Source organism: Thunnus albacares, chromosome 18 (genome assembly GCF_914725855.1).
Source record: "Thunnus albacares chromosome 18, fThuAlb1.1, whole genome shotgun sequence".
Taxonomy (NCBI): Eukaryota; Metazoa; Chordata; class Actinopteri; order Scombriformes; family Scombridae; genus Thunnus; species Thunnus albacares.
Genome location: NC_058123.1, coordinates 6,935,916 through 6,963,689, shown reverse-complemented (window position 1 = coordinate 6,963,689; position 27,774 = coordinate 6,935,916). Strand labels below are relative to the sequence as shown.

At 40.4% G+C, this 27,774-nt stretch overlaps 1 protein-coding gene across 1 annotated transcript; it reads right to left on the bottom strand.

The window, feature by feature from the left end:
* Positions 1-1,157: 1,157 nt before the first annotated feature.
* Positions 1,158-23,918, bottom strand: jmy (junction mediating and regulatory protein, p53 cofactor). Its single transcript, XM_044332767.1, has 10 exons — positions 22,515-23,918; positions 13,871-14,044; positions 6,827-6,977; positions 6,337-6,506; positions 5,656-5,821; positions 4,840-5,030; positions 4,672-4,749; positions 4,348-4,443; positions 2,849-3,377; positions 1,158-2,739 (listed from the first exon to the last, which is right to left on the bottom strand). Exons 1-10 carry the CDS (start codon positions 23,331-23,333, stop codon positions 2,429-2,431), a joined length of 2,685 nt encoding a protein of 894 aa, XP_044188702.1. The 5' UTR covers positions 23,334-23,918; the 3' UTR covers positions 1,158-2,428.
* Between the last annotated feature and the right edge of the window lie 3,856 nt (positions 23,919-27,774).

Here is a 27,774-nt window from a genome sequence, read left to right as displayed (position 1 = left end):
AAAGCTCAAGAAAACATCTTCAAATGTCTTTTTTTTTTTGTTCAACCAACAATCTTAAACCCCAAAATATTCAGTTTACAAAGATATAAAATAGACAAAAGCAGCATACGGATCATTTTTGAGTTTCTGCTTGAAAAACGACTTAAACAATTAACCTGTAATTGAAAATTAAATTAATTAGATTAGAGCTGAATCATTTTAAAGCTCCATTAAATCGATTTAAATCCTTCTGAAACACTTTCAAGGTCTTTTAAGAGTAATTAAACAGCAGGGAATAACGCAGTATAATTACAATTCATTAAGGGGGGAATCTTATTCATATATATTAAAATATTAAATTATATCCATCTGACTACCGAAGCTAGAATCAAGTAATCATTTATATTTCTGGAATATAAATGTAAATATATATAAAAGTGTCATAAATACTGACCTGGTGTTAACAGCATCGTCTGAAGAGGACAAGTAGAGGACGCACAGCAGATAATTATTTATCAATAATTCTTCAAACAGCTGTTTGTGTGCTGATGTTTCCAGAGACGGTTTCATTAACGTCTGGAAAAATCTCTGTATCGTTAAGCTGCTTCTTCTCACGTCGTTAATGTTCGTTAACGTCCAGCGGCTGAAGGTCTGATGCTGTTTGAGCTGCAGGTAAACCGTTTATTTGGATCTGATCCTGACATATTATATTATATATATATGTATATCTATGCTGCAGTTCTATCAGCTGCAGCCTGTTAAACTAGTCTGACACTGTGACCCCCCCCCGACATCTACCCAACCAGTTTTAGATTCTGGAAATATCCATATATTAATGGATGGAGGAGTATGGAGGATGGGAGGAGTCATGGAGAGAAAAAAACAACTAATTTGTGCTCTCAGTTTATCTAATTTAACCTGTTCTCCTCTTTAAGAGATCACCAAACATTCAGTCAGCAGAAAGTGATGAAGATGTTTCTCCTGTGACATCAGTTATTGATCTAAGCTGGATCCGAGGCAGCAGGAAGCGTTCTCAATGAAGAGAGTATAAGTGTACTGTTAATACTGTATATATGTATGTATGTTGAGTTTTTATGAACTGGTTGACATCTGCAGGAGCGCAAAAGTTTTTACAGCCAAAAAGTTGAGAGCATGAATTAGTTTTTTTTTTCTCCATGTTTCTTCCAGAGAGTGTCAGTGATCCAGGAATATAAACTTCTATAAATCAGTGCAACATAAATAAGGTTAATATTAATGGATTTTAGTCGATATATTTGTTTACATTTTTTGTGCCGTTAAAAGTGTGTTGAATTTGCTTTTATCAGTCCCTGTTTGCATCGTACCAACTGATGTACTCTGATACTGACGGATACTTTTTCCTGTGATTTCTAAAGCAGATTTAGGACGTTTCAGTCTCGTGATACAAGACGATCGGAGATCTCCGCCTGCTGGAGTCTGGAGGATTTCTAAATGCACCGTAGTTGTTTGAACGGCAGGAAGAACAGCCGCTGACAAACCTACGTCCCTTACGTTTTGTGAACCGCATGTTTTAAACTCTCTAATTGTTTCCACCCAGTTTTAACAACCAAACCTGGGAGATTATCCTCCGCCTCTATGAGCGGAGCGTTTAGACGTTTATTCATGCTCATGTTAGAGGTGATGATATTTATCTGAATCTAAAAACATGTGTGTGTGTGTTATGGCTTAAAGAAGAAGTTTTTACGTAAATAACTGCATCCGAAAACTTCTGAACTAGACGACGGAGATTTAAACTTGAGTTTTATATCCTCCCTCCAAAATCTGTTCCTCTTGTTATATCATACTTTACTCTTATTTATGTAGATATCATTTGAAAAGTAAAAAAATGCTAAAAAAAAAGCATGGTTGATTTCTTTCCACCACGTTGATGAAAATGAAAACCATGAATTTTGGTGACAGCTCGTCTCCGTTCCGTGTACACGTTTAGACGTCTTTCAGCACTGAAATATTACAGTACGAGTAATGTGAAAGTGTAGAGCAAACGGATTCAGTGAAGAGTTAAGTGAGAGGAATGTAAAAATTAAAAAAAAAACAAACACTCACTTCCTAAAACAAACCCATCACAGCAAACTACAGTACGACTCCGACGTGTGGACTGAGACATAATGAGAGGTCAGAGGTTGTATCCTCGCCAAGAATGCCACAGCAACGACATAAAAAAAAAAAAAGATTAGTGGTCCGTCTTTACAAACAACACGCAGAAGTATGTAAAAAAAACAAAAAAACGAAACATACCTCTGAGCAGTTTTCTGATATAAAAAAATGAAGGTTTTTTTTTTTGTTCAAATTGCACCAAGGTATCTGCAGGGGATTCAACCCTGGTTTGTCTGCTCGACTCGGGTCGTTTTTCTCTTCGTTTTGGCTCCACGCGTCCATGAAAGAGAAAGTTTAACTCTTCCATTAAGCCAAACTAGTTTTCCCAGTCAGTGCACGGAAGGCCTTCGTCCTCAGACTCGGACTCTGGTGAAGCCTCTTTGATTCTCCTCAGAGCCTCGTGGATGCTGCGGGTCAAAGCGTCGGCGGAGTGGGGGAAGGTCTTGGCGTGTTGCTGCTGCTCCGGCCGGGTCCGTACCTTCCTGAGCCTGACGCCCTGCCTGATCTGAGCCAGGATGTTGTTGCTGTCGTCGTCCGGGTCGGGGGCCAGGACGCGCAGCTCGGCCTTCCTCAGGTGGAAACTTCCCCGTTTGAGAGAAGCCAGTACTTCGTCCATGGGGGAGCTCGCTGCGGACGCACACACAACACGACAGTTAGCTTCACTGGTTTACAAGATTCTAAATGGTTTACTTACTGGTGCTGTTACCACCAGTATATCTTAAGGTTTCATCCTCACCTCTTCTCCACTGCGAGGAGTCCAGAGACGCCGTCTTCTTCAGCTTCTTCCTCGCCGTCAGCAGCTGGCTGCTGTCGAAGAACCGAGGGGAAAACGGAGCCAGGGGTAGCGAGGAGGATTCAGACTCGCATTTAAGCTGCAGCACTGAGCCGTCAGCGGGATTATTCTCCCTCCCATCGCCCTGCTGGTCCTCTGAGGGAGGAAGCGGCGGAGGAGGAGGCGGGGGAGGTGGGGGAGGAGGCGGAGGAGGAGGACCCAGTGAGAGAATAGATGGGGAAGATGAGAGAGGAGGCAGCGAGAGGAAGGGAGGTGAAGAGTCGAGATTATCGAGTTCGACCGTGGGTAAAGAGACGCTCTCGCAGCCGCAGGCGTCCGGTGGAGGAGGAGCGGAGAGTTCTGGGAGGTCGGAGATGCAGTCGGTCTGGACGCTGGCCGCCTGGGTGCTGGGCTGCTGTCCCGCTCTCCTCCGGGGATGAGCCTGACTCAGACGCAAGCGGCTGGACTTCAGAGTCACCTGGCCGGGATAACGCTGTGTGGAGAGTCGACAAGTCAACAATGACACGAGGATTCAGTCAAAGGTTCCTTATGTGATGTGATGCAGTTCAGCACTTTGTACACAGGGGGCGCTGTGGTCTACAGACACAGTCAGTCAGGTGTTCGGTGTTGCTAGACGAGAGGCAAACAGTTTTTGAGCGTCATGCCTGGAACACTACAAAGTCTTGTAACGTGACATTTATATGGGTTTGTGATGATTTATGGACTGCTGCAGTGGATTCTTGCATCAACTAATGAAGATCCTTGTGTGGTGAGTAATAAATATCCTGTAAAGCCTGAAGAAGATAGTTTGGACTGTTTATTTCACTGTTTTACGGCTAACGCGTCAGTCACTACTAGCTCGTCCAGGCAGCATCTCAGTAGCTTTAAGTTTAGCCGCTATAAATTCTTTTAAAGGCCAAAACTGACTGTTAAACATTGTGTACAGAGTTGAGTTTATTATGTGCATATTTTTACAGATGACTGGGAACCAAATCATTATGATAATGCTGTTTATTATGAGTGGATATCATTTATTTCATGTTTAAGAACAGAGACTTTGATACTGTGCATGTCTCTTTAGAGAGTCTCTGTAGGATTTAACTTGTGGATGGAAACTGAAAACAAATCATAAACATCTCGGCCCTTTGTTGCAGTTGTGAGTTATTAACAAGTGAATATCAGTATCACTAAATATTGGACTATGAGTCACAATGTTTTACCTGACTGGCTTTTTTCTTTTTTTTTTGGTCTTTTGTCTTTATTTGCGAGTCAGTGCAGAGAAACACGTGGGGGGAAAGAGCAGTAAAACACGTGACAATGTCAATCCACGGATGTTGTGGTTATCTGGTATGCGCCTTAACCATGGCGCCACCGGTGCACCGCTGGCTTTCTGTGGTGTTTTGTGATTTATGTTTGTTTGGTTTTTTTTGTGTACAGCACACAGGGAATGTCTGAGCTCCCACCTGTTTGAGGCTGCGAAGTCTGTCCAGAGTTCTCTGCCTCTCCTGACTCACTCTGGCATTTTGCTTGGCTTCGTCATCTTCCTCAGCTTCTCCTCCCTTTACAGGAAACAACAAAGTCCTTATGTTATAATAACAACATTTTTTATAAAGCACTGATAAAAAAAAATGATCACGAAGAGAACGAAGAGATTTACAAGGAAAAAATAAATTAATAGTTCTAAACACATGCAAATGCTTCTTATGTTTAATATTAATCTGCACCAACAAACTCAGCTCCTGTTGAGTTGCTGCTCACCAACACCTGATAAATGTGTCGACACACACCTGTTGCAGTGGCTGCAGAGAGCTGCCGTCAGCTTGGCTTCCTTGTATCTTCTGGTTGTGATTGACAATACAAATTTCCTACAACACAACACAACACATAGATGAGATACCGAACTCAACTCAACATGTCACAGATGACAGCTGCACTCGTCAATCATCGGCGTTTACCTTCTTGTTCTTGAGGTAGACTTTCTTGGCAGTGATGCGTCCTCTGCGAGCCTCGAGCTGTCGCGTCCTCTGCTGCAGGACGCTGAGTTCTTCATCTCTGAGGGGGGACGGCGAGGTCGCGGGGTCTTCTACGCCCTTCATGGCATCGGGGCTCTCGAAGGCATCATAGTACACCACCTCATCCTGTCGCTCTGGTAGAACATCAGAACAGATTCATCAAAACGCAGTTAGAAAAGCTGCTCGTACAGATTTACCTATTAACCAACTAGCTGATGATCACAGTTTGTGTTGCTTTGTTTAGCTGCTCTTAAAAGCACAAATTGAGAACACTGTTTGTTTCTATTTTTTCCATTTTTGATGTGCCCATTAGGATGTTTTCAATTCGCTCGTTTTATTCAGTTGACTGTTACATATGTGGAACAAAGCACTGTAAATAAAACCGTGTTCCCGCACGTGCTCAGTGGCGTCTATCTTACACAGAACTACTCTCCAGAGACTGAAAACGTGATCGCTGTTATTAATCTTTAGAGCCGTTTCTAAGCAAACTAACGTGACCAAACTCTTCTTAATGAAGGAACATGTCACCTCGGTCAGCGGTGTGACTCACTGACTCATTGTTTTTAATAGTTCTATGGCAACAACGGAGGTCTACGGCACAGAGCTTTGGATACACACACAATACTTATAAGTAGATCAGTGTGTTGACAGTAAGAAAAATATAGCCTTATTCTTTAACATTTGAGTCTGTCACGTTGAGCTTTACTGTACAGTCCATGAGCTACATGCGTACATATTTTGGGGCAGCATTATGCTCACCTGTCATTTGCCTGCGCAGACTCTGCAGCTGGGCAGTGAGCAGCATCTCTTCACAGCGCAGCACCTCTGCCTGGATGTCATACAGCTGCAGCTGCAACTCGTAGTACAGCGCCTCCAGCTGGTCCAGACGCAGCATGGCGTCCTCTCCACCTTGCAGACTCTGCATCTACAACAACAACAACAAACAGCCACATGACTGTGTTATTCTACCAAAGGCCAAACACCGAAGGCTGACTCATCTGTGTAGCAGTGTCTCGCAGCTCTAACTGACATTTAGCATATTTTGTTAGTATGAGTGAACTCAGTGGAAATTAAACTGTTAAGCAGCGTTCCTGTTCTCTCACAGAGCAGGTACACTGCAGTTCTAATCTATTTTCACAAGTACAGCAAACATTTGACCCCTGCAGTCGTTCTCAGTGACTCATTTCCACTGTTGTGCACCAGGATGTTATTCTCTCCATTTCAGGATGCCTGAGCCATGAGGTCATTTTTAACAGCTATTATCTTGCTTCTTTTTTTTTTTCTTCTCTCAACTTGTCTATATCCTAAAGTGAGTGTTTGTGTACCTCAGTCTTGTCATGGTGGCTTATGACAAACAACACACACAATCTGGCAGTAACACAAACACATGTTGGTCCACATCTTGTGAGTAGTATTATTGTGTATCACGGCGTGTTCTACCTCCTCCTTCAAGCCATGTTTCCTCTGCTCCAGGCAGATTTCTTTGGCCCTCATCAGCTGCAGAGTTTCTTTGGAGACGGCGTACTGCAGCCGCTCCATGCGCTCCACTGCTGCTGCCCATGCCGACTTGCCAAACTTCCTCTGGTCAGCACGCATCCGCTCATACAGAGCTGCAATACATACGTACATGTGTAAAGCAGTGTTTTAGAAAAATGCACAAGTGCTTCAACTGAAAACTCAGACAAGTGAAGTCTATTTTAGGTCTGAACAGCTATTAGTTGACGTGTTTCCTCACAGTGTGAAGGATTAAACCGCCTCAGGCGGAAGAGAGAGCATGTGAGAGGTTGGAGACATGAAATGATCTCTATGTGGTTTGCTGACTGCACTTTGTTATTGGGTAAACATTCAATACAAAGGTTCAAAGTTCACAGAAGAGACAATGTCCCACGCTGTTGCAAAACCAGAGGAAATTCCTCCTCTCCGTGTTTACCTTTCTGTGCTCGATTTGTGGTTTCAAAGAACTTGACAGTCAGGTCCTGTATGGAGAGTACAGCGGTGTGAGCCTTCTTCTGCCACTCCTCGTCCTCTTTCCTCAGGCTCTCCACACGGCGAGGACCCAGGCGCTCCGTCTCCAGCGAGATCTGATGGGGTCGAGCGGGAGGTTGTTAAAGCGGGTCAAACCTACTTGCATCAGCAGATGAAACACAGTTCAGTGAATAAAGATCATTCAACTTCAGTGCTCTGTAATACCAGCAAACTACAGCAGATGGTGGTGATAGTGAGCAGAGACCGTGGGCATGCATGTGCATGTTTATGTTTACAGTGACACTAACCCAGTGTCCTACTGGGCTGCTGGAACAACAAATAAAGGGCTAAAATTACAAGAAAAACCCCTCTCTGATAACAAAAAAAAAAAACTGAGTTCACACAGTAAGGAGGCATAAAACCACATGTCAGAGTTCATTCCTTCTACAGTTCACCGGCTCGTGTCAGGCCATGTGAAAAGAGTGAGAAAAGGGGAAAAAGCAGCGCCACGTGGAGTCCTGTCCTGGGTGTTGACTGAGAACTACACCCCACCCCCCCAAAGAAGAGAGTGCAAGGAACAAAATGTACACACAGATCAACTCCCACTGAGGCGCCTCGTGCACATAAAGTCCTATATTAATATCTCAATGTAAAACAGATGTGTGTAGGTGCTCTAAAATAAACAGGACCATAGTAATCACCAACAAACCTCACAAGACCTTGATTTATGTTAGCCATGCTTTGTATTTTGTGTGTGTGTGTGTGTGTGTGTGTGTGTCTGTGTGTCTGCACGTGAGGCACAAGAACAGGGAGTGGTTTTGGGGTGAAACGTGGAGCGAGTGGGGGAGGAGAGATTACGTCAGAGACCAGAAAGAGAAAAGTCTGACAGAAAGAAACAAAAAAAAAAAAAAAATCACTTCAGGAATGAGAGAAAGAAAATATTAAGATAAAAAAAATCATAAGTTCCTTTTAGCTGTGTCCTCATTGTTTAAACATCCTTCAACAGAAAGGATACAGTATGTACATGCATGTGAACACCTCTGAAGACAAGAGCAGGGTCCAAACTTTAACACCCGCAGAGCCCCAAATGTCTCTGAGAGCAGATCAGTCAGACCTGATGACATGTCACACTGCCTGCTGGGACACTAAACCTCTTTTATAACCTCTTTGCATGTTGTTGTTGTTGTTAACTTTGTCTCTGCAAACCTCCGCGACGAATCAGTAAAACTCCTCTGCATCAAGTTGTCTCTTTACGAACAGTCTGTTTAACTGGTTTTATGCAAAACATTTTTTCCAGTGCAGCTGAAGTTTGTTGAAACAATAAGAAGAAGTGCAATCAAAACTAATGTCAAGAGGCAATGAAAGAAAGACGATATGATTAAAGAGGAATGTGCGAGTATGTATGTATTTTCTATTTTTTTATTCCAAATTGTTTGTGTAGTTATTTTAAAATATAAATAAAATTTCAATTTCAACATGCGGCAAACAAAACATAGAAAAAGAAGATCAGTTTTGAGAACTGTGAGAAGAATTAGCAGGTTTCACATAAACCTGTAAAGCTGCTCTGCGAACAGGCAAAGTGACATATTTCTATGAGAAATGCACACGTCAAAATATCACTTTTCCAGCCCGAGATTGCACAATAAAAGACAGGATGATATGATGGAATATCACGGGGAGAATCATCTCTACCGATATCAGCTCTGTCTTCTCTAATCTGTCACTCGGTAAAGCGATTTCCCGCTCGACTGTTGCCTGCTGGTGTCACTCAACTCCCGATCTAATCCCTGCGTCATGAACGACACACTACGACGCCACTGCAGACGATTCATCCATCGCTCCTCGTAATCGTACAGTAGGAGACAGACTGAGGAGATTTAAAGGGACTCAAAGTATCACCAAACATAACCTGAGATTAGAGTGTTGTGTTAAGCTTGGAGTGTCTGTAAATACATGTAAACAAACTAAACAAGTACCAGTTTAACACCTCTTTTACACCTCTTTTTCACCTCTTTTACACCTCTTTTTCACCTCTTTTTCACCTCTTTTTCCAAACCAGCCAACAACTTGGTTTTTTTTTTTTACTGCTCTTCTGGAGGCAGTGGGGGGAAAGGATGTAACTGACTGCTTGGCTTCTCTTTACACCTCTGCTGAACAGCTGTCGGTGACAAAACACAGACGTGACAGACTGAAAATAGAAGTGACGCCAGTTCCCGTGGCAAAGTGCTGGGATTACAGCATCCACTCTGTCATGGTGGCCTTTATCTCATTTGGTTAAAATAGCATGTAAAGGCCTCTATGTGAGTGACACAGTCTTTATCAGGCTGCTGTGGAGGACGGATGGATTTAAAACACTCTGCTTAGTTTCACAAGGCTACTAGGATCAGGGCTGCAACTACCATTCGTTTTCTTTTTTGATTATTCTGACAATTGTTGTGTATAAAATGGTAAAAAGTTCAGTTCATCATCATGTATGACACAGAAAAGCAGCAAATCATCACATCTGAGAAGCTGAAACCAGTAAATGTTTGGTATTTTTGCTTAATTACTGACTAAAATGATTATTCGATCGCCAAAACTGTTGCAGATTAATTTGTTTTTTTTTGTCAACAAATCTTATGAAAAGACCAAAACCAACAATGAATTCATCCCTCTAATCAGTGTTTTAAAGCCTGATGATGATGATGATCTAATTCCTGCTGCCAGAAATAAACTCTGGAGCAGCAGGTTTGCATTAATCCAACTCTGAAAATAGTCTCCAACACATGGACTATTTACTTCTTTTTAATTAAGGAATGTTAAACATTACAGTGTCCCTCTGTTTTATGAACAGAACCTTTTAAGAAATACACAGTACATTTGTGACACATTTTTACTGATTTACATCTTCAGTATAAAACAAACAATGAACACAGAGACAGAATAGTGAAGTCAGAAAATATTGACAGCCGAACTGTAGAAATGTAGAAAAACATCAGCCTTATCATTTAAGATGCAAAACACTGCTGAATTCATATTTAAAAACAGGTGATGTTATTATCAGCTGTTGATCATAGTAAACATCTGTCTGTCCTTCATCTTTCACTCATGAAACCAGTGGTTGATAGATTGAACTGTGTATTTAATGAATTACTTGATTACTTATTCCATATAGTACATTTTAGGGCAGCTGATGAATTGATGCATCAGTTGAGAAGCCGAATCGATACCTTTTTTTTTTTTTTTAAGCTGCATCACTATTATCTGAGTAACGCAGCGTGAGACCGTGACAGGCTGTAAATGTTTACAGAGTCTTGTCTCTAAATGATCTGAATATATAACTGTGATGGAAACAGAGGACATCACGCTGCAGAGCAGAGAGACTCTGTTTCCTGCTCCGGTGTTGAATGTTACTACTACTACAGACGCTCTACCGTCTGGTGTGATCGACTCTTCGGCTGACAGCAGCCAATCAGGAGAGACGCTCTGTGCTGCGCTAGGATTTTATAACCACACTGTTTCTTTCTCTAACTGTGGGAATCTGACGTTTTCACATCACGGATGACGAACAACAAGCATTAAAACACGAGTCTTTACGGGTAAAACATGAGACTCTTGATGTAAAAGTACTTTCTGCTGAGTTATGGTGTATTTAATTAGAAAATCTGTTGTGATTATGTCTACGTGCACACATCCTAATAATAAAATAACCCAATAAAAACATTCTGATAGACTATTCACGTCAATGCGGATCATGGAATTGTATCTATTTTGCATATTATGTTACGTGATATTCCAAAATTTGTGTAAAATTTGCTTAACAGCTGGAGGTTAGCGCAGCAGGTGTGTAAGGAACCACCATGACAACTGTTGCCGTGTAATAATGCGGTCGGTGTGAAACAGTAACTGGCACAATCTCAGACAGGTTGGAGAGAAGCCACATTTCTAATTCATGGCTGCCCTCTGACCTCCCAGGCAACAGGACACCACACACGCTGCGCCCCCCCCCCCCCCGACATGCAATAGGGCCGTCCCACAATGCACCATTCACCAAACACTCGACACCCATTGTTGTCGGTTCATTCAGGTGATCGTTCATTCACCTGCCCATCTGCTCTTTCATTCGCTGATTCAGTAAAGCCGGTGCTTTCGATTCAAATAGAAAACATTTGCAGAAATAAACTCCAAAAACCATGTGGATATTCTTCTGTAAAACATTCCAGGTACTGTCTGAATCCTCAGACTGACAACTCCAGTTCATAAAAGTTTATTACAACATATCTCGTAGCTTGAGGCACTGTGGCGGCTTCACAACAACCTCACACGTGTCATGTTCACACTTGCAAATGAAGTCAGAATTGGCTGTAATCCTAGCGAGCGGCTGATAGCCGGCTGCCCCCGTCTCCTTCACGTCACCTTTGCGACATCATCAACCAGTAGGGTAGGATGCAAACTGTATGTAAATGTCCTGTGTCCTAATTCCCCCGAGTCATTCTCTCTTTCCCTTTCTTCACAGCAGAGAGAATCTCCACGATCCCCTGACTCATCAGTTTGGGAGAAACCAACCGCCTGTGCCAGTATCAGGGATTCATTTGCATACAGCTTTGTTTTTAGCCGTTGGATTGCCCTGGAGGGAAGCAGGTGGCAGGGCTGGAAAATTTGGCATCATATTGAGTTCAGATTCTCAGGAAGCTCCGCAAAGAATGTAATGAAACGAGCAGATTGGTTTGGAGGAGGTTGAACACCTGACCTCACTTGAACCGTCCGAGCATATCCTCTCTAAACGTGTCCTCTTTCTTTACGGAAAGCTGCATAGAAAGGAGGCAGATCTCTGGGAAGTTTTTTACATTTTCCACAAATCATCAAGTATAAATTTGTGTTACATCTTTAGCATCTTTTTATAAATATCAGCTGGATTGTTATACTTGGCCGGTGTTTTTCCTATATTTTTATTATTGTCAACAAAACCCATGAAAAGACAAAAACCAACAACCTTTTAGTCCTCTCTCAAAACTTTTCCAACTTCCCCAGACTGTCTGTCGCTCTCAGTCCCATTCATTCATTCTTACTGGTTAATATTTAAAAACAGGTCATGAATACAAAAAAAAAAAAAAAAAAAAAGTAGGCTAAATAATTCCTAAAACAGCTGCAGCATTCAGCAAACATGACTAACAGGAGTAAAGAGCATTTGTTGGGGCTGTGGATTAATCCATATTTGGTGATCTAAGTGAGTATTTCCGACTGAATAAAAATAAACTACAGAGCGTGTGTTTATGGTAATGAAAGAGCATGTCACACAGCCGCTCACTGAGGCCTTTTTATTAGTTTTTGGACAACAATGGAGCCATTGCACAGAGGGATAAAATATATCAGGCTTGCAGAATGTGTTTATTTGGATAAATTCATTGCTGTGTTTTTTTTTTTTTTATTGGATCTGTTGACAGAAAGATGAAATATTTCCAGACTATATAAATTTTGTTGATTCAGAGGAATTTCTTAACTTAGATCAGCATCCGCCCAACGTCCCAAATACCAACATAATACACACTCCCATGAAACACACCCACAGTCACTGTCTTGTGTTGGTTAGTGACGGTGCTGGATAAGCATGCTGTGTGAGAAATGTAGTTCAGAGAAGGGGAAGTACTCACAACAAAACAATGACTGAGAGAGTCTGAGAGACAGAGGGAAAGACATCAGCATGTGAGGCGTTTAATAGTATCAAACATATTATATATATATGTTATATATGTTACACACATGGTTTAACAGGCTGCACAGTTCAGTCAGACTCAGACGTGATAAGAATTCTCCGAACACTCAGGCTAACAAGACACAGATTTTGGCAAAGTTCTGCTCGTGCTATTTCTTACTGCTGGATAAGCTTGTTATTTTTGCCTCTCCTCTCTCTGCCACTGGCACCCTTTCTTCTCTGTTGTGTGTGTGTGTGTGTGTGTTTTTTTTTTTGTCTGACCAGCTGGATTTGGACTCCACCTCGGAGTCAGACGGAGTTTCTGGCAACTCGTGAAGTTATGCGGAATGGACACACCTGTGCGCAGAGGTTACTTTAAGTTCAAAGGCTGTTTCTCGTCAGCGATTTCCATGTGTGATGTGATTTGAGCGAGCTTTTATAAACACCTACGACAAAAGGAGAGCATACATTAAAAACGCCCACGGCTGATGCTATCGGCGGCGAGGCTGCACGTCAACAAAGACAGAAGCTGACATCCTTCATCAAGTCTGGGTGATGTGATTATATAGATAAATCTGGTTCTGTCGTTGGAATATGGAGTTTTCTATTTGTAGTTTGCAAAAATCTGAATGTTTGTCATTCTCAAGTGTACGAGGAGCATGTAGGGCTCTGACCTATTGACCTATTGTCAGCACTGAACCATGAAGAGACAGTAGAGATTAGTCGATGGATTTACTTCCCTTTTCAAGCCTCTAATGAAGGGAAACAACAAAGATGGAGTGAAGAAAGAGTGTGGAAAACAGAAGAGTGTGCTGAGGCTGCAGAATTACTGAGTGGTTTAGTGGCTGCTGTAATAATACTTACACTGGTTGTTAAGCCGCTCTGGGTGGGGGGGTGGAGAGGTAGGGGGTGGGGGGGGGGGGAGAAAAAGCCTCTCTGGCTGATCCTCTGTCCTCCACAGCCCCCAGATGCGAAGCTACAGGCAGCATAGACCAGCTACTACACCATCATCATCTCCACACGTAGCCTCAGCAACTAATGCTAATGTCATTACAGTGGGCTTAGGAAGGGCAGGCTCAATGGAGGACATTACCATGCAGTGGTTCAGGGCTTGTATCCCAGCACTAACCCTGACTTTTAAAACCACCAAACCACAAAAACAATGCTGTAACTGGTGAAGTAACGTGTAGTATAAAGTCACTCTGACACGAGTCAAAAGTGTGTTTCAGGACAGAGCAGTTAGCCGGCTACAGCGAGGTCTAAACCCTACTTAAAATCAAGCCGTAAAACAGATGGTATTTGTATCTATGTGTGTGTGTCTGTGTGTGTGTGTGTTACCTTAATCTGCTGTCTGCGCAACATTGCCAGTTCCCTCATGTCCCTGAAAGGCTGGAGCAGGTAGTGGTAGAGCTGAGTCGTTGCCTCCAGCAGCTCTGCATACGCCTCGTCCTCCTCAGGGTACATCTGCAGCAGCTCCACCATGCTGTCCATGGCTTTGTGTTTGTCCAACACCTGGGACAAAACAGAAAAGAGAGAAACATGTAGCTGGGTAATTGGTGCGGATATCCCCCGAGATGCAACATATTCCACTTCGACGCTAAAGGACAAGTCTGGTGTTGTTCTGGTTTTTTTTTTTTATTGTCAACAAACCCTATTAAAAGACCAAAAACAAAGACTAAATCCGTCTCTCGGTTCTTTCCGACTCCCCTCAGCCTGTCTGTGGTACTCAGCCCAAAGCTCTGGTTCCTACTGAAGATGTAAATCTTTAAAACGAGTAATAAATATGTACTTTGATTTTTAATAGAGGCTAAATATTTTGCTAAAACAGCTAGAGACTGTAGACTGAAGTTTTTAGCAAACATTACTCAAACTGGAGTAAATTAGAGCTGCAATGATTAGTTGATTTATCAGTTAGTCATCGTTTTAGTTGTTCTTTAAGCAAAAATTTCCTGGCTTCAGCTTCTCAAATGCAAAGATTTGCTGCTTTTCTGTGTTTTTATATCGTTGTAAATTGAATATTTTGGGGGGTTTTGACTGTTGGTTGTACAAAACAAGATATTTGAAGATATTTCCCACTGTTATCTGACATTTTATAGACTTGTAAAGACGTCACCTTGTGCTCTAGGGTATTTAGATTGAACTGTTTCACTGTTTTCTGATGTTTTACAGACCAAACAAGTCACTGATTAATCAAAACAATAACTTAAGTAGGATCCATTCACTTAGTTTTGGTCTTTATGATAAGAAAAATAAAGATATCACAGAGACTTGTACTTTGAATGCATCTACCTGGGTAGTAAATTCAATGACAACAATGACACTTTTGATAAAGTACCAGGAAACATTGTCCAATCTACAATGAAAACACATTTCGTGTGTAGCGCTAGTGTACAAGTACTGACTAATTTGTGATTACAAGGAGTCCAAAACAAAAGCTCTTTCAAAGCTAAAGGAAAAAATCCAAGCCTAATTAAAAGAGCTACGTAAAGAGTGTGAGAAAGTCTCTGCATGCACGTGTGAGCGCCGCCGCACGGGTGTGTGTGGTCAGAAATGATACCATAAAATACATTGTTTGAGTGTAGTACAATAGGAATAAATTGGCCCCAACTGTTGCTGATTCATACCATATGTCCAACCATCCACAGACATTGCATTGTTCCTGAGATAAACGCTATGAAAACAGCTATTGTACACACAAATACAATTCATCTCCCGGCTCTCACAAACCAGTGGCTCCAATTCATAAAAGGACAATACTTCTACTTCACTTCTGCCTCATAATATTGAAATGTGCCACCACCCAATCTTCGTCCAAAGCGGTGAATAAAGTGCTCTTCTCTCTGGAAAGAGCTATAGATATGAATAGAGACTCTTATATTAAATCCAGGCTGGTTTTCCAAAGCCCTCCACTTTGGGGACTGGGATAGACACTGCACGATTCAGCTCGAACACTGCTCCTACTGTTTACCTTGGGTCTGTGTCTCCCTGGTAACCACTGGCCAAGCGTACACCGACTCCCTGCCCCTGCAGTCACTGCTAGCCAGAAAAACCCCTGGGCTAAATGATCCGACTCCTGCCTGGGCATGAGCTAGGCATGTGCTATTTTAACTTATAAACACCCAGCTTAGATTTTTTTCTCTTACAAATACACGACACGTAGGATTCATTTCCACCTGCCGCACGGTTTATGAAGAAATCACAAACACTGGAATGAATTTTACTTTTACTGTTTCCTTTTGAGGGCAGAACTGTTTTTTTGTATAATGCAGCATTTTTATTTCCTGCTGTAGTTTTTATTTCCAAAGTCCAATCTATTCATGGATGATAGTCTATGAAGTACACAAAGCCAGACAGCCCGTGACTGCTTGGTGTGTGAGCTGCTGAGCCTGCACTTCAAAGGCAGCAGGATTACTTGTCTTAATTAGAGCCCAAACGATTAGTCGATAAATCGCAGGCAAAAATGCCAAACATTCCCCGAGTCCCAACTTCTCACAGCTTCTCGACTCTGAGTCCTGAGTGATGGTGAACTGAAAATCTTTGGGTTTTGTGCTGTTGGTTGAAGAAAATAAGAACTCAGTTTGGGCTTTAAGAAACTGTGATGAGCATTTTTTTCTTATTTGTCTCACATTTTTTAGACCAAATGATTATCTTTAGTTGCAGCCATAAGTTTAACCTTTAGTTGATAGAGTTTGCTGTGATGCTGAGTGTTTGCAGGGTCAGTATAATGTACATCAACTGGTATATAAAACATCAGAAAAAAGTGAAAAATTTCTATCACAATATCCTAGAGCACAATGTGACATACAGTCCAAAACCCAAAATTATTCAGTTAACTATAATTTAAGACCAAATCTTCACATTTAAAAACCTGAAACCATCAAATCTTTTACGATTTTTCAATTTAAAAACAGTTGCTGATTAATTGTTGTTCAATCGATCAATCGTTGCAGCTCTGTTATCGACCGTTGGCTAAATTGTATCATGATGTTATTATCATATCATGTTATCATTTACAAAATTCTGTCATCAAAATTAATGTTTCCAAGCAAATTAGTTAATTAAAAGGGTGACACATCACAAAATTGTACATAACTCTGTTGTTAGGACTAAACCAGGAACTAAATAAACGCTGTTCCAGCCTGTCGGAGTTCTTCTGGACGTCCAAAGTTCTGGTCTACAGTCAAAAGCCTCCTTTTAACTGCCTCTACGTACTTTCACATAGTTCATGTATAATTTGTTTTGTTGTATCAGGTTTATAATTGCTTTTATTAGTGTTACATTTAGTAAAAGCAGCAAATGTGGTGTCACAACTGTTCTTAAATTTAAATTATTTAAAATTTAGCTTTCTGCTTTTCCAAATAAAATCACTATTTGTCATTGAAAAGACAGAATTACAAGGATGAAAATGTGCACATTTCTCACGTTTCTAATCTAACATAAAGACGCCACCGACACATGAATGATTATGCCCTAAATTTAGCTGTTAAGTCTACAGAAAGGACTGCAATGAGTGCATAATTAGAGGACATTCCTAGTGATACGAGCTGTAGAAGAGCCACTCCAGCCCTGCAATCAGGACTAACTCTTCCAGTTTGTCGGTGCTAAATCTGCTCGGTCTTGCTGGAGGACTTTTCTCTCTGCCTTTTAATTGAAGTATCTCACAGGACGAACACACCCGGACTGTGATCTGAGCAGACATTCTCTTTAAAAAGTTAATTTCACACTGAATGCTGTTAAGGAGCCGTAAAACGCAAAATGGGATTCCAGTAGTCGTTCCCACATATAGCACTAATATGACAAAGTTTTTTGCAGACCTGCCGTCACCTGTGACTCAACATTACTAAGACTGACTGCAAGAAATCCTTCAGGCAATTCTTCAATTAATCCACAATGTCTAAAACTTTCCATGCAACACAGACATTTAAAGGAATATTTCTCTCATTTGTCGTGTTATAAATATCACACGTAGGGATGCACAAGAGGAGTAATGGTACCTGTAGCAAACTGACGTGATCGATTGGCGTCATTCGATTGTGTTGTGTACATATTAGTTTTAATGCAAAATAACTCTGTGTTAGTGAGTCACATAAAATGATAAAAAATCCCCAAATGTGAGTTATGTAATGTACACAAACAAAGCTCAAATTTTAAGCTACAGTATGGCAGACTAATCCAACAGCTGCATGGGAGGATAACATGTACTCTCACCATGACAAACACAAACTATGATCACACAACAAAGCAGGAAGCCTAAGAAGTCACTGGATGAGGACACAGAGGGAAATTTCATTCTTTTACACATTAAATGCCTGACTCTCTGTTATCTACCAGCGACTCAGTCTTGCAGTTTTACTGGAAAACCACCCCTGGCAAAAACTTGAACAAAAATAAACACAATACCGACTAGTTTGAGCAACTAACGATTATTTTCACTGATTAATCTGCTGATTGTTTTCTTGATTAACTGTTTAGTCTAAGAAACATCAAAAAGAAGTGAAAAACCCTCCATCGCGGTTTCCCAGAGCCCAAAGCAACATCCTGAAATTGCTTGTTTAATAAAACCAAAGAAAACAAAAATATTTCATCATATAAACACGCAGCAAATCCTCATATCTGAGAATCTGGAACCACAAAATGTTTGTTGCGTGTTCAAATGTTCTTTTGCTTGAGAAAAAAACTGAAATGATTGATCACTTATCAGCATAGTTGCTGTTTATTTTCCTTATCGTTGCAGACTAGCGATTGAAACCATGCACCTTGATTCTGAATTTCTTGCCCACAAGTTTCCCAAACAGGGAGAAAGAGCATCTTTGTACCAAGGACACAATAATATGCATGTATTTACAAGCTGCTGTAACTTCCAGGTGTGTTCTGAGAATAGAAAAATGAAGTCACTGTTTATATCTCATGTTATAAACATTACTAACAGGACTCCATTCAGGACTCACTGCCAACTTTCTCCATTAAAAATCTATAGATGTCTTCCTCTGCTATTCTACTCGAGGACTTGACACAGAGAGAGGAAACTAGTTTGAAATATATGTGGATAAGAGCTGATATACGATAAATCAATTAATCGATCCATGACAGCTTTAAACTGTTGGTTCGCACAAAAACAGATATTTAAATATGTCAACTTGAGTTCTGGGAACTTGTGATGAATTTATGATAAACTTGTGGACATTTTTTTGATCACATGATGGATTCATTGAGGAAATAATCAGCTGTTTAATAGCTAATGAAAACAATTGTTAGTTGCAGGCTTTATGTTGCACTAGGAAATTGTAGATGCTAGGTTTATCTTATAGCACGTTCAACTGTTTCGTCAGTTTTCATTTGAATTACATCATCATTACCCGAGAACAACTACAAAGAGCTCAGCGGAGCCATTCAAGTGTAATTACTAGTTTGCAACGTGTCAGGTTTACTGTGGACAAGCTGTCAGCCCAATTTTGTTTAACAAGCCACAGATCAGGAAAAACTGCAAGTCTCTGGTCAATGTTTGACAGACGGATGGCCTACATCTGTGCAGTGTTTACCACGAGTCGATGCTTTTGCATATTTTGCTGAGTTATCATCACAAACAGTGTTGAGATTTGGGCTGCATAGTTGTGATAAGAGTAAGCAGCGATTTTCAGTCTCCAGCTGCTCCGTACACACCACACAACCACAGCAGAGGTCCCAGAAACACCATCGCCAGTATACAGGGAGGATGTTTGACAGTAGAGCTGCAACTAATGATTATTTTCATTATCGATTCATCTGCCGATTGTTTTCTCCATTGATCGTTTTGTCCATAAAATGTCTGAAAATAGTACAAAAAAAAAAAAAAAAAAGCACATTATAATTTACAAAAATTACAAAAGAGTCAAAAGTGCCGTCTTCAAATGTCTGTTTTTGTCCGACCAACAGTCCAAAACCCAAAGATACTGAGTTTACTGTTGTGTATGACAAAGAAAAGCATAAAATCGTCACATTTGAGAAGCTGAAAGCAGCAAATATTTGGCATTTTTGCGTAAAAAGATGAATCTGTCAAACGACTAATCGATTAACCAACTAATCATAACTAATGATTACTAATGGGCACTTCTTCCAGGGCCAGTGAGCAACTTAAAGTAATCCTCTTCTTGTACTTTCTTCTAATCAGATTATATTTTAATCTCAGTCTGGAGTCTCGTCTTCATTTTAGCAACCGTTAGGGATGAGATGAACGAGGGACATTAGATTAAACTACATCGCTGTATCTCAAAAGGTCAAATACGGTAAAACTCTCGATTTACTCGGAAAAAAGTAAAACGTGTCCTTTTTTTCTTCCTCTCTCAACAGGCTGTTAAATCTGGACTACGGCTTCCTGATTACTGGGACCCAGTCAGCACTCTGTTTATTATATTACCTCCATTCAGAGTTTATCAAGGAAGCACGTGCAATCCAATAAAAAAAGTCCTGTAAGGAATACTACCTTTGTTGTTGTTGACACTGTGTCAGACTGCTGTTGATTAGTCTTTATGGTTTGAGGCAGTACTGTTTGGGGGGTTGAGCTGGTTTGCATTATACTGTGATGTGTTTCTAATTTTGTGTTCTTCCATATATGTAAATATGTTGGACAAAATATTAAAAACACATTTCACAAACAACTACACGTCAGAACATATGAAGACACTTTTGTCTCTGCCGCTTTCGAGGGCTGCAACTAACGATTATTTATATTTATAGATTCGTTTTTTTTCATGATTAATCAACAAATCGTTGAGTCTGCATGTAAAATGTTTAAAAAACAAAAATTTCCCAGATCCAAAGATGACGTCTTTAAGCTAATTGTTCTGTCAAACCAACGGTCGAAAACACAAAGATATTCAATTTACAAGGATAAAAAGTAAGTGTGTGAGTAATCCTCACATTTAACATCTGGAAGCAGAGAATGTTTGACGTTTTCGCTTTAAAAATGACAAACAATTAACCAATTATCAAAGTAGTTACTGATTAATTTTCTCTCAATTGTGTCATCCAGTGGTTCCCAAACTTTTTTCTGCTTGTGACCTCTGAATATAAAGAAATGTCCCCTTGTGACCCCTCTTCACCAGCTGCATGTCTATACCATACACCGACCCACTGCAAAATATGATGGACGTAGCGAGGTGTCCCTGGGGTAAATTATAACCAATTCAATCAAATAGGGATTTTCTACTTCTCAGATTATTTAATTTGAATACTTTTCGTATGCATGAGGAGGTATAGCCACTGTATTTTGCAATAAAGATAAAAAGAGACATAATTTCATGCATCAGAATTACATTTTTTCTCATTTCCTACCTGTGCAATCATCTTGTGACACATTGTAGAGGTCCAGACCCACAGGTCGGTCTAATAATAGCTTCAGCTCTACTGCTGTCTATAATTTGGGCCATTTTTAGCACCATCGTACCCTCCTGACATGCAGTAAGACACATAAATTGATCTCTGTTACCACCCTTGTGCACCCTTGTTTTTTTACAGATTTTACCAGCTACACATATTATTTACCACTCAGTTTGATAAGTGTACAGTCAGTACTTGCAGCAGGAAATCAAGAAAACTCTAAACATCCACCTACATTTTGTACACTAGATTAGGCCAAAACTATGTGATCATCTATGTCATTTTAAATGAGTAGCAGTAGATCTAGATCAGCTCTGTCACATATAAACTAGTGAGATATTTTGAGATTAAGTCATTTCTTCCTGCTTGGCCCAAACCCAGTTGTTTGGGCTTTGTGTGTCAATCAGCTGAACAAAACAACAGATGAGGTGAAAGACTTCGCCCGGGGCTTTGTTTCATCTCAAACTCGCAGGGTGACTATGATCATGACCATCGTTTTATCTAGACTTTGCAGGAGTATCTTGCTTGCTCTAGCTGGATTTTCTCTAAAAAAAAAAAAACTAGGTAATATGCCACACAGATGAATGAAAATACACGACAGCTTCTCGTGTGCTTGTTGAGCTAATTATAAAGTCTTCAGCTGTCTTGGAGAAAGCTGAAACAATCTCAACAGCTGTGGTGACACATCATTTCTGTGACTCCACCTCTTAATTGTTCTGCTGTGTTTCTACGTAACTCCCTTCAACTGCTCAGCCAACTGGGGTTTGGTGTCTGGCCAGACCGGATCATATTTCAAGCCCATGAACGTGCAGCAACAGATGGTAGATCACAGGTGGGGACAAAGGAAGAGGAGGAGAATGAGCAGACCATGAGGCACAATTATGCTCTGAAAACTGCATGCCGTATGGGATTTCATCAGTTTGTGGTTTAAAAAAAAAAAAGCCTTTCCATGTAATATAAGGCTAAGATTAAAGGATAGGTTTACGCTTTTTCAAGTCTGTCTTAAAACAACAGTCACGTGTCAGTATGAACACTGAGAGAGTTTTCCTCGCTGTAATCACTCTTCCTGTTCATACTGGCTATTAAAAGATCCACTTCAAATGTGCTTTAAATGTAGGTGATGGAGGCCAAAATCCGCACAGTGTGTTTCCACACAGTCATTTTGTACAAAAATGCATTTAAAAGTTTATCTGAAGCTTATATGAGGCTTCAGCAGTCTGAGTTAGTCATATCAAGTGGATATCTGCTACATTTGCAGTCTTTTTAGGATCAAATTCCCTCTTTGTGTTTCCTCAGACAGTGTTTTCCTGTTGAGCTGCAGTGAAAGTAAAGAAGGAACAAAGAGAGGGACTTTGGCACTAAAACGACTGTAACGTTTTAAGATATCTACTTGATTTGACTCATTTGGACAGCTGAAGCTTCATATTAGCTTCAGATAACTTTTAAATACATTTCAGTGTGCATGTGAAGGGATTTTCTAATGGTCAGTATTAACAGGAGGAATGATTATGGAAAGAAAAACCTATTTCAATGTTAATTTGGGCACCTGACTGTTGATTTAAGACAGACTTGGAAATACGTGAACCCGTCTTTTCATATCCTATGTTGTTATAGAATAGTTATTCACCTCTTGCATGCGTCTTTTGGCTCTCTCCAACGCATCTTCGTATCCTTTCTGTCGTAGCTCACTCAGGCTCTCGTAGTACTCCTCGGTGTCGTCGCTTTCGGAGAAAAGCACCTGAGAGAGGATCTTCCAGCCGCAGGTGTCCAATGCATGGCCGAGGTACACCTGCAGCTGGTAACACAGGGTGTCCGTCTCCCGCTGCGACACCCCTGGGGCACCGAACAGCACCGACCACACGCCGGATTGCTCCTCCGGGAACGACGGTAAACACGGCTCCAGGTCCGAGTTGACGGCGCAGAGCTGCAGGTGGGCTGCCCTCAAGTCCTGGAAGGAAAACAGCCCGGCCCAGCTGAAGTCCTCTCGGCCGCTGCTATCACTGTCCCCAGCGTCTGCATCATCATAAACATCCACGGCGTCCAGGAAGTCGATATCCATCACTCTGGGTGTCACTACATCCCAGGAGCCGTCGGATATTTTTGACTTCTTCTCCCCAACAACAGCCTTTGTTGACGGCTTTCCTTTGGGGACACAGTTCGGTCTAACTTTACCGGCTTGGCACGCTTCATCCGTCTTCAACACGACGGGACGTTTTGTTTGTTTTTCCGCCACGGAGGCGCCGACGGCGGGGTTACAGTCGAGCAGCGGGTCCAGAAAAGTGCTCCGTCTCTGCACCGTCCTGTTGTGGCAGGTTATGGCGAACTTTCCCTCGATGTCGTTCCAGGCCACGATGAAAACAAATTTATGCCTCTCTTTTTCGTCGAAGACTTTAGGTCGAACAGACACCCATCCGGACTCCAAGTTATCCTCCATGGTGAATGACATCTCATCCAGCCAGTAAAAAAAAGAACAGATAAACGTTAGCAAAAAAAAAAAAAAAAGCTTCTGATGTGATGTCGAGGCTAACGGCTATCTACCGTTAGCTGACGATGCCTAACGTTAGAAGCTAGCTATAAAAGTAAAAAAATTAGCGTAGCTGAAGGGATTAGCCGTTATAAAAGGTGAAACAAAGGCTTTTCCAGCTTTGTTTAGCCGCTGCCAGCTGTGTGCGAGCGGCCGAAAAACGCAGCTAGCGTCGTTTTCCCATCAAACGGTCGGATTCGGGATTCAGACACGAAGAAGTTGAAGCGAACTGCGATATAAACGTCTTCATAACGACGGTTGTCATGACACCTGCCCAGCTCACCTCGCGCTCAAGAGAAGCTCGCGGTGTCGCTCTTTGTCCGCTCGCAGACAATGCGGACGGACGGTCGCGCGATTCGGCTCGGGCTCTCGGCGTCACGTGTGAGCTTCTGTTTACAAGCAGAAGGTGCGTGCGTGTTGTCAAATCCGGGGAGGGATTTAAATGTTGCGTTCACGTTCTGTGATGAAAATAGTTCATTCTAGTTAAACACGTGTTGCATTAAATTCTGTGACACATTTATATTGTTATTGCAAACGTTTACTGTTATTTCACAGCAGGCAGTGGTGGAAAAAGTGGTCAGATTTTTAACTTCAGTAAAAGTACCAACACAGCAATGTAAAAACACTTCATTACAAGTAAAAATCTTGCATGAAAAATCGTAAACAAGTAAAAATACACAAGTATTCGCAGCAAAATGGCAAAAGAAACTCATCTCGCCCCCCTGACTAATATATTACATATGACATCATTAGATTATTTGCTTATTTGCTGGCATCCTTAGTCTTCTTTAACAGTGAACTGCATATATTTTTTGGACTGAGAAATTTCAACGTCAACTTTGGCTCTGTGTAGTGGTACTCAGATCCTTTAGTAAAAGTAGCAATATCACAATGTAGAAATACTCCATTACAAGTAAGAGTCCTGCATTTATAATCCTACTTAAGTAAAAGCACAGAAGTATTATCAGATACATCTATTTGAAATAATAAAAGTAAAAGTACTCAGTCTGCATTAAATAAGTATAATAGAGTACATTTTTAATACTGAAGCATCAAGTGCAGCTAGTTACTTTATATACAGTTAGCTAGTTTAGTCAAATGGTTCCCAACCTAGGGATCAGGCCTCTCCAAAGGGTCACCAGACAAAATGATGGAAATTAATGTAATTAGTTTAATTAATTAATATTTTTTAAGCAAAAATTGCGAATTTTTGTTGGTTTCAGCTTCTCAGATGTGATGATTTGAGACTTTTCTTTGTCATACATGACAGTAAACTGAATATCTGTGGATTTTGCACCGTTAATCAGACAAAACAAGACATTTGAAGTCGTCACCATGAGCTCTAAGAGATTATAACTGGTCACAATTTTCTGACATTCCATAGACAAAACTATTCATACTATATTATATAATAGTATACTAGTTTCTGTAAGAGAATAATGCTCATAATAAAAGAACATAGTGCCCATATGCGTCTTTTACCAGGCGACCTGAAGGCATCATAATAGTCCCTTTAATTGGAGGCTTATTAAACCAAACCAGACATTAAGTCCTCGTTAATTTGTTTTCTCATTCAGTAACTTAATGTTGTTAATCAACACATTTGTCATTTTGCCTCCCGCCTCCCTTTGTTCTCTCTGTCTCGTCTCTCCCGCAGACGTGCACGAGGAGCATAAACATCTGCACGTGGGAAAATCCATGACGCAAGCGCGCAGAGAACGTGACGACGACCGGATGCTGTAAGGAAAGTCAACTGGGACAAAAGATGAGTGTTTATATACAAAACTAGTTTCAAACTACTTTATTGATGTTATCCAATAGATTAGATGAAAAAAAAGATATTGAGTGACTGTTTAGTCTTTATTACTATATACAGATGTTTGGTTTGGTTTTTATGTCTGCAGCTCAAAACAAAAACACTATAATATCACAAATGTTTAGTGTTTCAGCAAAATGTAACAAAAACAAAAGCCAATTTGAATCTTTATTGATATTAAATGTTCATAAATGAATTGCAACAGTCCATTAAAACATTCAGCACCACCCCCCAAAGACTCTTAATTAGTAAATTGTAAAAGATAATTGTCTGAACTGATGAACCTTTTTGTTTTATCTATGCATTTTAGTTATTTATTTTCTACATTTTCTTCCTCTTTTGTCTGTTATTCACCCTTTAACCTCCAGCAGATCCCTACTATTATTGCTTGTTATTGCACAGTCTTGCAATTTAAAGCAACAGCAATGTTTTTAAAATGACCAGAGTCAAGAGTTCTGCTGTCTGGTTCAACAGTGTTAAAATAATTGTACAAATAAAAAGCACTTAGACTTGTTTAGGAGGCAAAGTCCCAATTAAAGTGTATCTTTAAAGATCCCCTCCAGACATGATTCAAGATTTATATAAATGTTAAAGCTCAAACATCCAACTGTAGGAACAAGAAGGAATGTAGTTCACACAGGACTTGAAGGTTTTATGACATGTCAAAGCACAAAATTGTTGTTTATAGGTTAGAGACTAATGAGATAGAACAGTGTTTCTTAAACTACAGATACTTACCCAAAATGCACAATGGACCTTTTATTAGTTGGTTCCAACATGACATCCTGATACGTATATCTCTCATTAGAGTATTGGTATTCTAATGAGAACGGGTTGTATATCTATAATTATTTACAGGGCTGTGTTGTTGCTGTTGTTTGTATGCTTTTTATCTCATTTAAAATACTCCTAGTTGCTCCCTTGCACCAGTATCTTCTTCTATCATGTGACCTTTTGCACATTTTCTAAAGTAGAACAAACAGAAACCTTCAAAAGACAGTCTGTTCACAGTGGAAGAGTAAATTAGGTGCTGTTTTCTCCAGATTTATTTTTATGCCTGCAGAGCAGTGTGTCTTTTTTTTGTTATTGACGGTTAGTTAGCAGACTCATCAGTCAGGAAATGTTGGTTCAAAAATATAAAACAAGGCTTGGCACGTGTGAGCTGACTTATTGTTCTATAGATAGAAGTATTACAAGTATATAGAAGTATTTTCATTAAAGTTTCTGCCTTTGTTGGTAGGAGACTAATGCAGATATTATGGTAGTTGCAAGTCTCCAAGACAACTTGCAATTTTCAATCCTAAAATTTGAAAAAAAAAACATTAAAGAAACACTAAATTAGTTTTGATGTTAGCAAACAACAACAACTGTAACTATAAATGTGTTTCCTGCCTTTGGTTTGGGACCTCTGGCTGCAGTTCACATGAGTTGCAAAGGGTGTTGAAAGACGACTTGGAAAGTTTTTAAATGAATATAGTTCTCTGGGTGAAGGCCATGGGTTATATCCGGTAGGGTAATACCACATCCCAACATTTCCACTGCTGTGTGTGCACACAATACTTTTGCTGAATAAACACAGGAAATCAAAATCCCCATTGGACCACCAGCATAAAAACAACACACACACACACTCAAGTAAATCATAGCTATAATAGTTGTTCTCTGGTACTGAAATAAAGGAACTACTGATGTTCATATTTGGTTTTCAGCCTCAGTCCATAAAGGCTTACGACTCTAATAAAACTTTTCAGTAATAAACACACCTTCAACCAGAGGAGCTAATCTGAAAAATCACCTACTGGATCAAAACCTTCATACTCTTCATTAGAAGAGATGGCAGCAGTGTTTAATGGACATTGTCGTTGTCACCATTGATGTTGATTATCAGACTGATAGATGTATTGAGGATTGTGGTAATATTGGGGTCCATCAATATGTTGATGTTGTGTCATACATCCACATTGATGTTTACACTATTTATTTATTATGGTGCTGTGCTTTCCTCTTATATTGTACTGCCTTGAGATGTGATTGCCTTTTTACCTGTTGTTAATGTCACTTGTTGTTTATTGTACCTGTTGTTTGTTGTCCTACCTGATTTTTGTCCTATTTGTATGGGGGCACTCAGTTTCCCCCCTGGGTTATTATAAAGTATTTCATATCGCATCATATCATATCGTATCGTATTATATCGTACTGTATCATATTGTACCGTATCATATCATACCGTATCACATCGTACCGTATCGTACATCTGTCTTGCTCTATTATCCAAAACAGCAAATGTCTTATGTACACACTGTATTATATTGTGTCTTTCTTTTTTACTCTGAGTCCTTGATAAAATTGCTACTGGTGGTATGTTTAATTTAATTTTTATTTGCTTCTCTGAGGATTTACAGTATGCTATGTATTTTACATTATGATATGGCAACCTATTAAAGGGGAACTAAATTTTACACATTAAAGTCTGTTTACAGGTCTTAAGGAAGTACTACTGCATGTGATAAAAGTAGTATAATGTCTTTTGAAATTTGATAAATTGCC